General features: G+C 50.7%; 1 protein-coding gene across 1 annotated transcript in view; it reads right to left on the bottom strand.

Annotated features, from left to right (window-relative positions):
• ANOS1 (anosmin 1) overlaps positions 1–12,919 on the bottom strand; it is a 194,642-nt gene extending 181,723 nt beyond the window's left edge. Inside the window, exon 1 of the mRNA XM_004385193.1 lies at positions 12,737–12,919. Coding sequence (XP_004385250.1) covers positions 12,737–12,919 — 183 coding nt within the window. The remainder of the gene's footprint in view (positions 1–12,736) is intronic.
• Between the last annotated feature and the right edge of the window lie 4,925 nt (positions 12,920–17,844).

Here is a 17,844-nt window from a genome sequence, read left to right as displayed (position 1 = left end):
TGTTGTGGGGTTGTTAACCAATGTCATAAAACAACATGTGTACTACTGTTTCATGAGAAACTATTTGTACTGTAAGCCTTCACCTGAAGTACAATTAAAAAAAAAAAAAAGTCAGGAGTCTCCCCCACAGGCGAGGTAGTGGCAATGCGAGCATCTCCACAGAACTTGTTTGCACAGAGACTTCTCTGCTGCTGGGCCCCTCCTGACTGTGAAGAGCCTTGGTATTTTCATCCTGCAGGAGTCTACTCATGGTTTGGAAAGCACACGAAGGGCCCTTCAATGCGAGACTTGCCGGCATATTTGGTTTGTGAGAACAGCACTGGACACCGGCCTGGGGCGGTGGGGGGGAGTCAGCATAAGATGTGTATCGTCTTCAGAAGCTCTCTCTGTATTTGAGGTTTGCAAGTCTTTGTCAAGTTTCTTCCTGGTCAACAAACGATGACAAACTATACATTTTCAAACGGTGCTACTATTGCCAGCACTATCTGCTTTTTCAAAAGGCAGCTGGAGAACTGATTTAAGACTAGAAAAGGCTGTCTCTCTTAGTTAGATGTTATTCATGAATCTAAAAAGAATCGACAAACAGTCATCTGGTAAGCCATCTAGGGAACAGGCAAAATCCCCTTTGAACTGGAAGCTTGGTTTTTGTTTGCATTTTGGAGATTCTCAGCTCTTGCAGTCTTTCTTTGAGAGAACGTGACAGTGTTCTCTCCTGTAAGAATGTAACCCATCTGGTTTACTTTTAGATAAGCATAGCATTTGCCTTAGGAATGGTAGGCCTCCAGAGGGCGAAGACACATCACAATAATGCAAAGTGGTCCAAATATATGAACTATTAATGCATTCAAGTCTTACAGTGAATTGAAAAAAAGGTGTAAACTGCAAACAAAAATCTGGAGAAAACATCTCTCAATTTCAGGAGTAAATGAATTCCCATCAGTTCTCTTGTGCCCAATACTAGCATGATTAATGACAGTTTTGGAAGGTGATGGATTACCCTGCAAATGAATGTTTCTCCCTTCATTAAACAGCCTGTTTCACGTTTCATCTCCAGACTTAGAAGTTGTCATTTCTCTGGATAAAACCAGGAATTATCTATGAATTTTAAAATGTAATGGCTGATAACTGGATATGAAATTGGGGGAAAATAATATTCTTTTGTCCTCTAAAGGTAATTTGAGATCACGTGCATACAAATTAGGAAAGTACACTCTCCTAAAATAAAAACCCCCATCACCATACATTATGTTAAATTTTTAAGCAGTGATAACTAATTTGTCTTATCTTTCAAAGAAAATAGGTGACATGCAAAACAAAATGATAGCTTTTTGAGGCCTCTCTAACAGAATGTTATTTTCTCAAGTTGGCAGGACATTAATAACTTGGAGAGCAAGAGAACTTATTAAAAGACAAAAGACTACAATTTAAAATGAAAGGATGAATAGAATGTGAATTAAGAGTTTCAGAATTTTTTTATTTTTGTTTTTTCTTGATAGGCTATTCTTTCTCAGATTCTGCTTGGATACAGACTTCAGTGCTTTGAGGACCAAAGAACTCCAGTTCTTCACGTCCTTACCATTTTCTTTTCACGGGCAGCCTTGAGAGTTTTCTAAATTCTTTTCTCAAAATTCCTCACTGCCTGACTTTTATTTCTGACAGAGCCGCTGGATATAATCACGAAGTGTAAACACACACACCCCGCCAAAACCAAAACAAAAGGAAAGACAGCAAGGACACAGAGCACGCGGAGTTCTTGGAAGGAGCTGTCATCCGCACACAAGCCACAATTACCACTTAGGAATACTACAGACGTGTCCCACCACCGTACGTAACAGCAGTGGGAACCAAGGAAGGGTAACGCTGCAGCACGGAAACTTTGTTACTCCCACACAACAAACCCATCCTTTCTGAGGTCAAGTAGTGCAGCTGGTCCAGGAACATCTCGACCCTCACAATAATACTCCACTATTGTCTTACTTGGAGTCCATGGGTGGTACAAATGGTTAAGCCCTCAGCTGCTAACCAAAGGGTTGGAAGTTCGAGTCCACTCAGAGGTGCCTTGGAAGAAAGGCCTGGCGATCTACTTACAGAAAGTCAACCACTGAAAACCCTACAGATCATAGTTCTACTCTGACACACGTGGGGTCACCATGAGTTGAAGTCAACTCAACAGCAACTGGTTTGGTTTCGGGTATTGTCTTAGTCCTTGCTGTTGTTATCTGCCATCGGGTCAGCCCAGGCTCATGGCAACCCCATGCACGACAGAAGGAAATGTTGCCCAGTCCTGTGCTGTTCCCAAAAGCGGCTGCTGATTGGACAAGGTTCCACTGTAATCCATAGGGTTTTCACGGGCTGATTTTTGGAAGTAGATCACCAGGCCTTTTTTCCCAGTCTGTCTTAGTCTGGAAGCTCCACTGAAACCTATTCGGCATTATAGTAACACGCAAGCCTCCACTGACAGATGAGTGGTGAATCAAACCCGGGTCTCCTTCATGGAAGGGGACAAGGGGACAATTCTACCACCGAACCACCACTGCCTCTGCTGCTATTGCCATAAACAAGTGGAAATTTTGGCGGACCTAAACAAAGGCAATTTATGAGAAAAAAAATTACTCTTCCCCTAAGAAATTAGTCAATACCCATTATAATGTGTTAAATAATTGCATATGATATATGAAAAAGATGATGCATCGTAACGATAGTTTACGATAGATTATAATAGCTTCTTTCTTCACTTCAACAATGCTTTGTGATTATCTGCATAAACGTCTGTCTCTCTAGTAGAAACTAACGTTCTTGAGGGCAGGAAATACATCGTATGCTGGGTCCGCACACCTTCAGATACATGAAAGGTGTCTGTGTGTGTACAGATTCTTACTGGCTGGAAGCATGACTGGGTAGATGAAGGCACGGAGGGTTGGTGACTGGTGGACTGATACCTTTAAGGCCTTTTCCGTCAGACCAGAAGCTGTCAGTTCTCAAGTGTGTGCCATTCTACTGCTGATGTGCCTCCAGAGGGGATGGACGAGAGCTTGAGAGAGGGGGATGTCTCTCCCCAGTCTCAGTGATTCTGCCTGCTATCACGGTCCGGATTTCCCCGCTGTCTTCTTTCCCTGTTTCTGTTCGAGAGACAGGACCGCAGAGTCTAAACGCTTGGGAGTACAATAGTCTGAGTTTTGCTCTGAAGCCTCGGTCACCTCACTCTCAGAACTTCAGTTTCCTTATCTGTACAACTCAGAGTGCTTGCGTGAAGGCCAAGCAGATACTTTATGGGAAACTAACTTGCCAACACCAAATCATTGTAAGATGCGACCCTATACACTCTCTCTCCTCGGCCCAGTAATTCAGGAGAGCTACAAACGGTTAAGCGCTTTGGCTACTAACTGAAAGGTTGGCGGTTCGAGTCCACCCAGAGGCACCTTGGAACAAAGCCTTGGCGATCTGCTTGTGACAACTCAGCCATTGAAAGCCCCGTGGAGCACAGTTGTACCCTGACACGCGTGGGGTCGCTGTGAATCAGAGGCGACTCACAGGCAACTGGTTGGTTTTGGTTTGGTTTTGTGTGTTTCTTCCTTTGGATCGACCCCCCTGCCCCCACAACACAGAACTAGGGTGGGAAGGTAAGGCAGAGCAAGATGGCGGGAGATGGGGTGAGCAGCCCCCTCCATCCCCATCTCACACCCTCCCGGGGCTCTCTGTAGGGGCCACCAAGGACGGTCCCAGGGAGCAGCTGGGAAGCGGGAGAGCGGCCGGAAGTGTAGCCTGAGGCCCCCCCACCAGCTCTGCAGAAGCCGGGGAGACAGCCATAGACCCCCTCTCCGTATGATGGCCTGGGCACGCTTAGCCTGCCTTGGAGAGTCAAGGACTCAAGCTCTGTGACAGCTCACTCCCTCGCCAATCAGCTCCCAAGGCCTGCCTGCTAGCTGAGGGGCTGATGTACCAGACCCGACAGACACACCGTGCTCTTGCTGTTTTTGTTAGCTGCCTTCGAGCCCAGTCAGACTCATGGCGACCCCATGTGTGCAGAGGAGAACTGCTCCACAGGGTTTTCACACCTTTGGGAAACAGATCGCCGGACCTTTCTTCCAAGGTGCCTCTGGGTGGGTTTGAACTGCCAACCTTTCCTTTCAGCTCGTGGTTGAGTGCTTAACCCTAGGACACTTTCTCTTAACACATGGAGGAAGATGTCCTCTCCTCTGGGGCCTCACAGGCGCATCTCTATCTCGCGGACGTGCTCGCTCTTGGACTGAATTTGTCTTTGTCCCCACCAGGCTACACGTTCCTCCTGGGCGGGGTTTTCTCTTTGGAGCTGCAGCCGTTCACCGATATTAGCTAAAATAAATGGAAATGATAAGTCGGTGCTTTAAACAAAAAAAAAAAAAATATCACAGTCCTGCTTTTCCATGAAATCAGATTAAAGTGAGACAGTGCACTGCTTTCTGATTCCTTTCTACGCCATCTTTACTCACTGGCTACCAGGGATAACTAACCTAATCCAACCCTCTCCACCAGTCAGTGAAAACACCGCCCCTTGCTTCTTTGAAACCCTGTGTGACATCTTTCTAGAAGACAGAGGGGACTCCAGGTCTTGGTGGATGTAGCATCCAGTGGAGAAGGAACCGGAGTCCAGAACTTAGATTCAAGATTTCAAACACTCCGAGCAGAAATGGTCCATTCTCCTGAGACGCTGGCAGAAAGGACCACCACACTGTGGTGAATCTGAGCTTTCTCCAGCAGCTCTGGGGATGCCGGCCTTCTGCTGCCGGCCTGGGGCCTGGAAGAGTTACGGCTATCCTTGTCTCACGAGAAGATGAAGACTTAATACATGCCACATGCTGACAGACAACAGGCTTGCAAAATACGGAGTCCAGGGTAAGTGAACCGGAAATGATGGACGGGGCGGACTTCGTATCTCTAAAGGTCTGTGAGGCAGGACGGCGCACCAAGAATATCGTCTCCGATAACTACTCAGACAATGCAAGCACACGTTTTCAGCTCCTCTGGGCCTACGTCACGTATAAAATGTCTTACAACAAACCATGGGCGTGCACTCACTGATTGCAGGATCACCTCCACCTCTGCCTGTATCAGAGGCTGATTTCTGGGGGCAACACCAAGTACTCCACAGGAACGTCTCCATTTCTGAGTTAAAGTGGGCAGTGCCCACCACCACTGACGAGTTTCTCTGCCTTAAACCTAAACCTTTATGCCTGTTTACAACAACACACCAGGCTAGGTTATACAGAAAAACCCGATCAGCCCATTTCAAATAAATACATTGTGGTTAGCTGCCGTGGAGTCGGCTCTGACTCACGGAGACCGCATGCGTGACAGAATGAAACATTGCCCAGTCGTGCACCTAGCGATACGGTGCACAGTGTAATGAGAATTGGAATTGCTGCCTCTGGAATACATGCATCAGAAGCTCCACTGTTATTACTGTTGGGTGCTGTCGAGTCGATTTTGACTCCTAGAGACCCCCTGTGACAGAGCAGAACTGCGCCATAGAGTTTTCTAGGCTGTAATTATTCCAGAAGCAGATCGGCAGGTCTTTCGTCCGCAGAGCCACTGGGTAGGTTTGAACTGCCAACCTTTCAATTAGCAGCCAAGCACTTAAGATGCGGTGCACAATGAAATGAATGTGATTTATAATGTTCTACTAACGTCACAACAAGGCCGAGGTTTAAACCATTTTCAGAAAGAAACACTACTAAAAACATGAAGATTTGCAATGAATAGCATAATGTTTCATTTGGGTCAAATTCAGAACTTTCTAGAAAATCAGCCAAAAGTCTACTGCCCCCGACCAGAGAAGAGATAGGCCAAACGTGCCGCTGCCCTTTCTTCCAGGGCATCTCCGAATGCCCCGCCTCCTGGCGTATGGCATAAAGCTGGCTGCAGGGCAGAGACAGTGTGACAGAACACCTTCACCACAAAATCGCTCGCCTGAAATCTGCACGCCTGCGGCTGCTTTGTAGCTGCTCAGGTTTTTGATGCGCTAATTGTTTGTTTACTTTTCCTTGGAGGAGAGGCTGGTCTAAGTGGAACGAGTTAATCACCAGCTTAGTTCTCTCTCTTGCCAAAACAAACAGCTTCCAATTCTTGCTAGGAGAAGCCACTGATCTCCAATCAGCTACCTGAAGAAGCCTATCAGTGGTACTTTACAGGGTGAAGAATGTCCCATTAAACAAGAATCTCTTAACGCTAATAAAATTCTAGAAGCTTAGAGCCAAGGGTGCCGGCACCTACCACTCATCTTCCCACAGGATTCCAGCCCCACTCTCCTTCAGCTTTCCAGAATTCTGGCAAAGAAGCTGACATACTCCCCCTCCTCTCCCGCACACCAGTTGCCATCAAGTCACCTCTAACTTATGGAGACCCCGTGTGTGTCAGAGTAGAACTGTGCTCCACAGGGTTTTCAATGGCTGCTTTTCTGCAAGTAGATCACCAGGTCTTTCTTCCAAGGCACCTTGGGGAGGACTTAAACCTCCAATCTTTCGGTTAGCGGCCAAGCACATAACCATTTGCACTGCCCAGAGATTCCATCTTGCACACAGGGTACTATTTTTCCTCAAACCCTATTCTCTTGAACCTCCATTGAGAAACCACAAGCAGAGAACGAGCAAGTTCCGGGGCTGCTAGTTCTCAGCGGATTGATTCTATTCTTTAGGCTCTGAGATTCAGCACTGCCGTTGGCACCATGAACAGCATCAGAGGAGGCAAGAGGGATGCCTCCACCAAAAGACGCCACTCTCAGGTTAAACTGTTGCTGATGTGAGCTGCCATCGAGTTAACCCCAACTCATAGTGACCCCATGCACAATGGAACGAAACGCTGCCCAGTCCTACACCATCCCCACGATCAGTTGGGGACCGAACCACTGTGATCCATAGGATTTTCACTGGCTGATTTTTGGAAGCAGATCACCAGGCCTTTCTTCCTAGTCCATCTTAGTCTGGAAGCTCCACTGAAACCTATCGAGCATCCTAGCAACATACAAGCCTCCAGTGACAGACGGGGTGGCTGCACATGAGGTGCATGGGCTGGGAATCAAACCCGGGTCTCCCACATGGAAGGCGAGAATCCTACCACCGAACCACCACTGGCCCCCCAACCTGAGCTGAACTAGATTTACCTAAAAAAAAAAAAAAAAAAAAAGACAAAGTTTATTCAGGCATAAGCTTCCTTCTCTCCTTCTTTAATCTTCTAGTGAAGCTGAGAAAATAAGAGTACACAGGTTCATTCCCAAGTGTGCGTATGTCAGCTTCGTGTCCTTTAACACTAGGGAGGATCCAATGAGGAATCGCATGCTAAGTGGGCTGAAGCCCTTCCAAGGTCTCTGTGCCCTTGAGACAGATATATAGATAGATAGATAAACCTGTGAAAGCCGGACCTGTGTAAGGCGGAAGTCTGTCAGAGAAGGAAAACTCAAATATTTTCCACTAATAAAGAGCCACACAAAAGTGATTTGACTACACCCTGTCAAAGGCGGAAAACCTTCAAGACCCAGAAAAACAAGGCAGCCCCATCGAGTTCCGGCGCTTAGAGGTTTCACTATATTCGCAAACTAGGGTGGGCTTCGTGGGGTGCCACCAGTCCAGCTGCACAGATCCCTGATGGCCCACACTCACAAGGGGGACCTGACTGTGGGGTCTCATGCTCTGCAGTGGCCACAGTGAAATCCTGGGTAACTGTATCTGTGAGTTTGCGTTTTGCACGTGGAGCATGCACTGGGGACCTCGGCCTTGGATCACGCACTGTCCTGTCCCACCACCTCCTCACCTCCCCAGGTCGGTTCTCGGCTGCCCACTCCACCACCCCCAGCACCCTAGTCCCCACCGCTCTCCTCCTCCCCTCTCCCGTCTCCACAATCACTGCCACCCTCTGCTGTCTACAGGGGTCTGGATGTGGGTTCTGGCAGAGGTGGGGCTGTGTGCCCCGAGGTATGTTGAGGCCGCTGTCCCCTCCCCATGCTGGTGGCACCATGGCCTGTTGGGTGGGTGGCCGCCAGGGGCCAGGATACCATGGAGGTGATTTCCTCACCCAGCCTCAATCCTGGCACCCAGCCCACGCCGGCGCCCATCCCACCGGGAAGCCGCAATCCACGTGGAGACAGCCCGTCTGCTGTGGGCTGGGGCAGCTGGGCCACGGGAAGGGAAGCCGCCTGGCTCGAGGTCCTCAGGCCCACCCCAGGCCAGGTAACACCCCCTCTCCCTCCCTGAAATCACGTGTGAAATCCCTTCCGAAGACAGAGGAGACTGGAGGTCTGCTGGATGCAGTGCCCTTGGCTGCATGCTTAGTTATTGTTGCTGTTTGTCTGTTCTGACTCCTGGCGACCCCATGTGTGCACAGCAGGACTGCTCCATACGGTTTTCAAGGCTGTGACCTTTCAGAAGCAGATGGCCAGGCCTGTCTTCCGAGGTGCCTCTGGGTGGGTGCAAACTGCCAACCTTTCGGCTAGCAGTCGAGCACTTAACTGTCTGTGCCACCCAACTGCCTTATAAATGCAAATATCTGAACGAACTGGTTATTCGTTAGACAGGGCAGGAGGGGAAACTGGTGGCTGTTAACCAGAGCAAGCACACGTGTGCTGAGGCTCCAGGTGCCTGTGGAGGTCTGCATTCACCCACGCCCCGGGGAGCTCTCCGTGCCTTGGGGACCTTCTCCTCCTCCTTCCAACCTCCCCGAGTGCTTGTCTCTTCTAGCCGTGGGCAGGCATCCTCCAGGAACGAGGCACAGAACACCAACTGTCTAATGCCGGTGATCCTGCATACAAGTTAAATCTGCCGATATCTGCATTTAAAACAGGCATCGCGTAAGATAAAGATGAGCAGTAAAATTCATACTAGTAATTTAAAATTTTAATCTTTCTTTACTTAGAATGAAATTAAAGAGAAAATTTAAACACCATGACAAGTCTAGAGAAAGACCACAGAAGAAAGGAAAATGGTTTATATTTTTGTTCCTTTAACACTTTCTTGCTTTTTGGGCAAGGGGTCCCATATTTTCATTTCGCATTCTGCAAATCACATAGTCCTTAAGTAAATTAAGCAACTAACCAATGGAAGTCCCTGGGTGGTGCAAACAGCTAATATAAGATAGATAAGACAGTAGTGTCATGGACTGAATTGTGTCCCCCAAAAATATCTGTCAACTTGGCTAAGTCGTGATTCCCAGTATTGTATGATTGTGTACCATTTTGTAAACTGATGTGATTTTCCTATGTGTTGTATATTCTATCACTATGATATAATAAGATGGATTAGTGGCAGTTATATTGATGAGATCTACAATATTAGGTTGTGTGTTAAGCCAATCTCTTTTGAGATATAAGAGAAGCAAGCAAAGAGGCAGGGGGACCTCCCACCACCAAGAAAGCAGTGCCGGGAGCAGAGCATGTCCTTTGGACCTGAGCTTCCTGTGCTGAGAAGCTCTCAGACCAAGGCAAGACTGATGACAAGGACCTTCCTCCAGAACCGACAGAGAGAGAAAGCCTTCCCCTGGAGCTGACGCCCTGAATTTGCACTTGTAGCCTCCCGGACTGTGAGGGAATACACTTCTCTTTGTTAAAGCCGCCCACTTGCGGTATTTCTGTCAGAGCAGCACTAGATGACCAAGACAGAACTCATCTTCCTTTCAGTTTTAAATCCTAAACTCTTCCGCGTCGGGGGCGGTGTGGGATACTCCAGGCGGCCCCAGTCCCTGCTCCCACTCTCATCCATCAGCACTGTGGGCCCTGTGCTTTCAGGCATGGTGACGGCCACTATGCGCAGGTGTGGAGGGACCAGGTGTGCACCCTGCTGCTCTCTCATCCAGACGCCGCAGGGCTGGGAGGTTCGGGGAAGGACACCGGAACGGGGTGGAGAAGATGAGAGGGCTGTCTCCTCCGCTGCCCAGCGACACTAGGTCACTCTGCCCCCGAGGGCTCCCAGTCTCTACCTGCACCATGAATGCCTAGCTTGCGTTCTTCCTAGCCAAGCCCTGGCAGCTCTCCCACCTGAAGGTCCACACACCTGGCTGGCACCGAGGCAGCAGCAAGCCTCGCCCTTCCTCACAGAGAGGCCCAGAACTCTGCAGACAAAGCCAGAAGTAGGCTCCTGCTCCAGAAACAAGGTTCTGATTGGGGATCATCTGCGCCAGTCAGTGCGTGTGGCAGCCCTGCTGGAAGGGCTTGTCCTAAGCCTTCCTCTAGCCTAGCCTTTCTTTCTAGCCAAGCCAACGCCAACTCAAGGCGACCCCATGCGAGTCCGAGAGAACTGTGTTCTATAGAGCTTTCAATGGCTGATTTTTCAGGAGATCACCAAGACTTTCTTCTGAGGTGCCTCTGGGTGGACTTGAACTGCCAACTTTTCAGTTAGCAGCCAAGCGTTTTAATGGTTTGTACCAGCCAGGGACTCTGGCCCAGCCTTACTCGCCCACTAATAATCAGCCACAGCTCGAGTCCCACACCATCCTTCCAATTATTCAAAAAGGGGAGGGACTGGGAAGTCTGGGCTTCCATAAGGAGATCACACTGCTTTGTTATTTTGCTGTGTGTGTTTTCCCAAATCTTGAGAAAGTTTAATCTTTGTCATTTAGATAAATCAGATAGGCATTACCAGGTGACGAACGGCTCTGCAACTGATTACAAAAACAGCAGTTATTAAGTTCTAACTGAGTAATTTGCAGCTTATTTCACCCTGGCTAATTAAAACGTAATCAGCAGGGTTTGGCAATGTGGGTTCTGTCAGCAGTTTTTCTTGGGAGGAGAAAGGATGCCAAGAAACCACAAGAAAAGCCTTTCATGGGAACTGGCTTGATCTAACTGCTTCTTTAGTCCCTGAAACTGTAAAACAAATACATTACAGCAACTGACAATTCAATATATATTAAGAAAAAAAAGATACTCTTCCTCTCCGGGGATCGGCCGCTTTGCTTTGTTTTCTGTTGCTGTTTCAACAACAGCGCAGCATCTTTTAGGAGCGTAGCTTTCAGGGCAGACAATCTGAGACCAGGTGCCTTGGATGAGCGGTCTCTTGGAGGCCCCCCTCATTTCACCCAGAGAGGCGCTGAAGCCCAGCAGGACCACAGAGCTCGGTAGCTTCTCTGAAACCTACTAGACTTTGCTTCTTTGACTTCTTGTCCTTTAGGTGCTGTGGAGTCGGCTTTCCACTCATTTTGACGCATTAGCGACCCCATGTGACAGAGTACAACTGCCCCATGGCGTTTTCTAGGCTGTAATCGTTACTGGAGCGGATCGCCAGGTCTTTCTCCGGCGGAGCCGCTGGGTGGGTTCGAACCGCCAGCCTTTCAGTTAACAGCTGACCACTTAACTGTTGAGCCACCACGCTCCTCCTTCTTTGACTGAGAACACAAAACCGCACACTCTCGCACGCGTTGGTTCGATCTCCATAACATCCCAACTTTAAGGCCTCTTGAGCCGCTGGAGAGAGGTTTTTCATTCGCTCGCACACAAGCCAGAACCTTCCTAATGGCTACGCAGACCGCCCCAGACCACCCCCGATATTAAAGCGCCTCCTGGGTCAGCCCAATCCCCGGGGCCCAGCGGGAGGCCGCTTTACCCGCCCCGGAGGGTGGACGCAGGTCATTCCTAAGGGCAGAGGACTCGGCCTCCAAACCCCCACCCCCACCACGCGCCGGGAGCTCCAGGGCTCCTCCTGGGGGTGCAGTGTCCCCTGAGGCGAGAAGCTGCGATCTTGGAACAGGTGGGCAGCCTAGGGGAGAGGCGAGAGGGCACGGGAGAGACAGTGAAGGCAGGCGAGAGAACTAAGGCGTCGGAGGAAAAGATTCCAAAGCTCGCGCGCTCCAACCCGCTGGGAAAGGCAGCTGCGGGGCACAAGACGACCTATTCCCGGCGCCGCTCCGGTGAGCCCACCCGCACTTGGGTCTCCGCCCAAGTCTCGCTGGGTCCTCGCCCCGGCGGCCACCCGCAAGACCCTGGCAAAACACGGTCATCGATCGTGGTGGTCCCTGAGCGCCCCCGCCCCCCCCCCACACACACCGCCTCCACCCTCAAGCTGAAAGCACCTCGGTGTGCGGGGCGAGAATGACCCTGAAACACCCAGACATGCCATCCTGTGCCCCGATCCTAGGCAACCCTCCCTCTGCGCCCCACGCAATTCAGAAGTAACTAGACCTTGAAGCTATGGGGTTCAGGAGTGGGGCGCGCACAGACACCCCCACAACACACACAACGTGGCCCAAGCGCCCTCCTGGGGGGCTCGCAGAGGGCGCAGCGAGCTCGGGGTAGCAGAGCCGGAAAACCCTCGCCCCGGAGAGACAACAGTGCCGCCCGCGGGCACCATCAGGGCTGGGCAGGTCGTGGTCCCCGGGCGCACGGGCGCGCCACCCTGCCTCGCCGCCCGGGAAAACGCGTAAACTCTTACGCCCACCCTGGAAATCATGACACTGTCCCCTCCCCAAGGACACCGCCCTCCGTTTTCCGCGGGGCAGGAGGCAGGGAGTCGCGAACAGATGCTGCCGGTTGCTTTGCGCTCGGGCGCAGGAGGCTGGAAGGAGGGTCCCGCGCTCGGGTTTGAAAATCCACGCCAAGAAAGCGGGGTCTGCGGCTGGGAGGGCGGGAACTTGGGGCGCCTCGGCGGGAGACGCGACTCAATGCGCCTCCCGCGGGCTCTGGGGTGCCCGGAGTCCTCGGCGGGCGAGAAATTGGGGCGCCATGGCCGGGAGCGCGGCCCGGTGCGCCCCCGCGGGTGCCAGGGTGCCCGGGTCCCGGTACCTGGAAGTGCTGGAAGAAGGCGGAGATGCGCGTGATCTGCAGGCTGAGGCACCTGGAGGCACAGCGGGCGCGCTGGATGCTGCCGGCCGCCAGCGACTCGTCCAGGCGCCGCGCCGCCAGGCAGCCCCCGGCGGCCAGCCAGAGGCACAGGGTCAGGGCGGCGCCGGGCGCGCTGGGCTCCATGGCTGCGGGCGGGCTCCGGGCTCGGCGGCCACTCTCCGGGACCGCGCGGCCGCAACTCGGCGGAAAGTTCAATCAGCTCCTCGAGCCCGCGCCGCTCCGCGCCTCGGGGGTGGGGTGAGGGTGACAGGCGGCCGCGCATTGGCTGGAGGGACTGTGAGTGACAGGGCCAGGGGTGGGCGGTGGGCAGGTCTAGGGGCTCCGGGGGCCGCCTCCCCGCGGGCTCCCCACGGCCCGCAGCCCTCCCTTTTCAGGAGGACGTCCGCTCCGCCCGGTCCTCAGGTGTGACCGTGGCCTGGGTAAGCGGTGTCCCCTCCTGGCCGAGGGCGGGTGGAGTGGCAGGAGGGCCTGGGGGCCCCTGGGCGTTAGAACCGCCAAAGGGACGGCGGAGCGCCCGGAGCTGTCTGCTTACTGCCCGGCCGGCTTCTTCACGCTTTCTCGTAGCGCAATTCCACTGTCCTCAAATCCTGGGAAAGCGCGAAGGACGAGAATGAAATGCATACAAGACGTGCCGAGAGGGGCACAGGGGCATTTGACTGACACCTCCCCTCCTTCCCTCCCTCCCTTCTTCCCTCCCTTCTTCCCTCCTTTCATTCCTACCCTCCTTCCTTCCTCCTTCCCTCCCTTCCTTCTTACATTCCTCTTTTCCTCCCTTCCTTCCTTCCTTCCTTCCTTCCTGCCCCTCTTTCTCTCCCTCCCTCCCTCCCTATCACCACCTGGGAAACAATCCGAGTAAAAAGCTAGTTGACATTTGTTCAATAGACACACCCACCTGGTCTACTCGGGTGTCTGTTTTTCTAGTGAGCGCCACACCCCCAGGGTGAATGAATTACTGAAAACAATTCTTTCTTACACTTTTTCTCCTCCTCACACCCCCTGTACTTCCCCCAAGCCTCCTAATTCAACCTTTTTAGCTCTGGAATCGCTCCCTCCTCTCCTGCAAACCTTTTCCAATTCGCTTCCACCCCACGTGTCCTCTCTCCCCTGCCGGGGTCATGCCCTAGAAAGAGACGCAGCCTTTGTAACACACAGCTTTAGATGGCTGCCCCTGGGGGCCATGGCAAACATCAGTGCTTCCAGCCCCCTGGCAGGCAGGAGAAGCCCCTGCCCCCAGAGCGCTGGGATGAGATCTGAAAGGCTGTGCTTGGGGTGGGGATACTGATATGACTCAATCAGGTAAAAAAAAGAGAGAGACTAGTGCTCACTCTCACTTTCAAACGCAGGACACGTGATAGCCACCTGCGTGTTGTCATACAGAATGCTACTTGACGTTCTGAAACACAGTGTCTCAGTGAGCACACAGACAAGTACAGCTACACGCGTCTATGCGTAAACCTGCTACGACACATCTCAAGGCTTGGATCCCCTCTGCACAGAGCCCGACACATCTCAAGGCTTGGATCCCCTCTGCACAGAGCCCGACACATCTCAAGGCTTGGATCCCCTCTGCACAGAGCCCGACACATCTCAAGGCTTGGATCCCCTCTGCACAGAGCCCGACACATCTCAAGGCTTGGATCCCCTCTGCACAGAGCCCGACACATCTCAAGGCTTGGATCCCCTCTGCACAGAGCCCGACACATCTCAAGGCTTGGATCCCCTCTGCATAGAGCCCGTGGAGCTGCCAGTTACAATGTCCAACCGTGCCCCCCACCTCCGATTCTCTTGCATATCCTTCACTCTGTGAGTTGGAGATCTTTCTGTTAACAAATTACAATGACAACCATCTGTAGTTATTCCATTATCTCTGCGACCCTCTTTTCAAGCACATCCTCTGACATGTATATTTCTTCACAGAGTTTAAATCAGCGAGGCCAATAGAATGAATTGCATGCTGTCTTTTTCTATGAATTCCAAAATCACAGAGTTGTTTTGTTAAACAGGGTCTGTAGACAGGGCTGAGTCGGGGCGGGGGGAGGGGTGCAAATGGTAAACGTGCTCAACTGCTAACCGAAAGGCTGGAGGTTCCAGTCCACCTAGAAGTGCCTCGGAAGAAAGGCCTGGTGATCTACTTCCCAAAACTGAGCCACTGAAAATTCCATGGAGCACAGTTCTATTCTGACATGCACGAGGTGGCCAGTAGCAGGGCTGGCTTCATGGGCATGTGGCCTGTGCAGTCCTACATGACTCCACGCTCAGAAGCACCCACAGTTGGTTGAACGCTCTGCAGTCGCCATCTTGAAATGCTTAATACTTGTTGAACACGCTTCCCTGAATTTTCATTTTGCACTGGCTGTTCGTTAGCTGCTGTCAAGTCGATTCCGATTCATGGTGGTCCCACGTGTGCAGAGTAGAACTGCTCTATAGGATGTTCAAGGCTGTGACCTTTGGGAAGGAGATGGCCAGCCCTGTCTCCCAAGGCACCTCTGGTTGGATCTGAACTTCCAACTTTTCAGTTAGCAAGGAGTGTGTTAATCGTTTGCGCCACCCAGGGACTCCCATTTTGCCCTGTTATTGTTGATGCTGTGGGCCATCGAGTCAATTCTGACTCATAGTGATCCTGTAGGAGAGAATAGAACTTCCCCATAGGGTTTCCAAGGCTGTAATCTTTACAGAAGCAGACTGCCACATCATTCTCCCGCGGAGCAGCTGGTGGGTTTGAACTGCCGACCTTTGCAGTTAACAGCCAAGCACTTAACCACTTCACCACCAGGGCTCCTTCCATTCTGTACTAACCAAAAACCAAACCTGTTGCTGTTGAGTCGATTCTGACTCATAGCGCCCCCACAGGACAAAGCAGAACTGCCCAGTAGGGTTTCCAAAGAGCAGCTGGTGGATTCGAACTGTCTGTCTTTTGGTTAGCAGCTGAGCTCTTAACCACTGTGCCACCAGAGCTCCACTAGGCCCACAAAATTATGTAGCTGGTCCTGTCTGTAGGTGTTAGCCATGACAATATTATACTTGAGCTGGAAACATGAAAATTTAGACCTGAGCTCTCCGAAGCCACACTGCAAATGAAAATCTTTTCAACTATGTTAAAATACTCAGTGCTTGCGATGACCAAATAGCTAGCTGTGACGGCCCCCAGCAGGTCATGCCTAAAGCCCTCGGCCCGTGGATGGAGGAGTGACTTCTGAACACACGGTGTGTCTCCCGAACGTTATCACTTTCGTTCGGGAATCACAAGCAACATTTCCAAAAACTGCAGCAGATCCTTCCACGGTGTTTGTTTTGAGTTTTAAAGCTAAGCGAGTAACTGGTCTTGGTGAAGGCAAGCGTTTACGTGTGCCTACTTTTCTTATGGTGCCTTTGACTTATAATTTTGCATGTCCTATCATGAAATTTATATTCTAGAAAGTGAAATGGTAAGGCCAAGCCTGCTGAGCTTTACGTAGCTTTCAAACATTCAAAGGGCTCACTGTATTTTGGGGGAAAAAAAGCAATGTGTGTGTTACTTACATGGGTTCCACAGCAGATCCACTTTCATGAATAAATGCATTTTATAATAAACCACAAGAGAGAACAACTCATCAGCTGAACAGAAAGTTTAGGACTACCTTATTATGCATATGTTAAAATAATACTTGGGGTTATATCGCTTTCTTCCTTTAGAATTATCGTAGACAATCTCTTTGATTATGCAGGCTTTCCTCACGCTATTTATTTTAATTGCAGTTTAAAGAAACTCTTACACATTTTAGCGAAGTCAGAATAAACAGTAGAAACGGAGCCTTTGATTCCGCTCAGCTTCTTATGCAGGTGGCCCTGGAGGTGGCCCCGTAGAAGCTAACTTTGGACATAGGTGGATAAGCCACACCTGAGCTCATGCAAACCTTGAGAGCAGCTGTATGGCAAAGGCAGGACGGATAAACAGATGGGTGGGGATCGCTCAGGTGCAGTTAGAAAGAAAGCGCTTAACAGGCCTTTCTGCAAAGTTGACTTAAACCCCATGGCCTGAACTTGTGTGGAGAAGAAACAAACCTTAACACTGACTCAGGTTGGACTTAGATGGACACATCTGTCAAGGAGAGGAGCAAAGGGGCCCATTTGACTGTTACTAATGGGTATGTGAACAAAGATACGCCAAAATGTGGGGCCATCTTGGTCAGGCTACGGAAGACGCACACAAAGGCAGGCCCTCACTCTGAGCCGCAGCTGCTAAATGTTAGTTATACTCTGCCTTGAATTATGATTATTGGTTTCCTTTTTTTTTTTTTTGAGAGCCTAACAAGCATCTGCCCCTGGATGGTGCAAACGGTTAATGCACTCACTGCTAACCAAAGGGTTGGAGGTTCCAGTCCCCAGAGGAGCCTCAGAAGAAAGGCCTAGCAATCTGCTTCCAAAAAATCAGCCATTGAAAACCCTGTGCAGCACAATTCTACCCTGGCACCCATGGAGTTGCCACGAGTCAAAGTCAACTCGATGGCAACTGGTTAAGAAGCACCTGGGAAGCTTGCTAACGGCAAATCCCAGGGTCCTCCGCGCTCAGAAATTCTGGTTCAGTGCCTCTAGGCTGTGGCTTTGAAACCTAAACCTTTAAACCAGCCCCGAGATTATACAGCCGGTCGCCGGGTTACAAATGTCCAACTTACAGACCTGTACATGTCTTTGAAGGTTATGTAAATGTGCCCTCACTTTGAAACGAGTGAACCAATCTCTACTCACAAAAAACTTCTTCATCACAATCACCTTCACTTGCTGCACACGCAGCGTTTATAGCTTCAAGCCTTTCCTTGCACTAAATAAGCTCCATGAGAACAATATGCACCTGTTTCAACCTACCTACAAATTTAACTTAAAGACTCCAGGACAGAGTTAGGAGTGGACATCCTTCATAACCCGGGGACTGCCTGTACAGCAAGTGACGCACGCACTACAGTTTAGAGGCGCTGATTTAGAAAACATGTATCTCGCTAATAAACAAAGTAGACGCTCTGATTTATATACCACCCATGACTTCACTTTCTTCAAAGTGCCTTTTCTTATGT

The sequence above is a fragment of the Trichechus manatus genome, unplaced genomic scaffold, assembly GCF_000243295.1.
Source record: "Trichechus manatus latirostris isolate Lorelei unplaced genomic scaffold, TriManLat1.0 scaffold00134, whole genome shotgun sequence".
Lineage (NCBI taxonomy): Eukaryota > Metazoa > Chordata > Mammalia > Sirenia > Trichechidae > Trichechus > Trichechus manatus.
The sequence above is the reverse complement of the archived record's forward strand: the minus strand, read 5'-3'. Positions and strand labels throughout refer to the sequence as shown.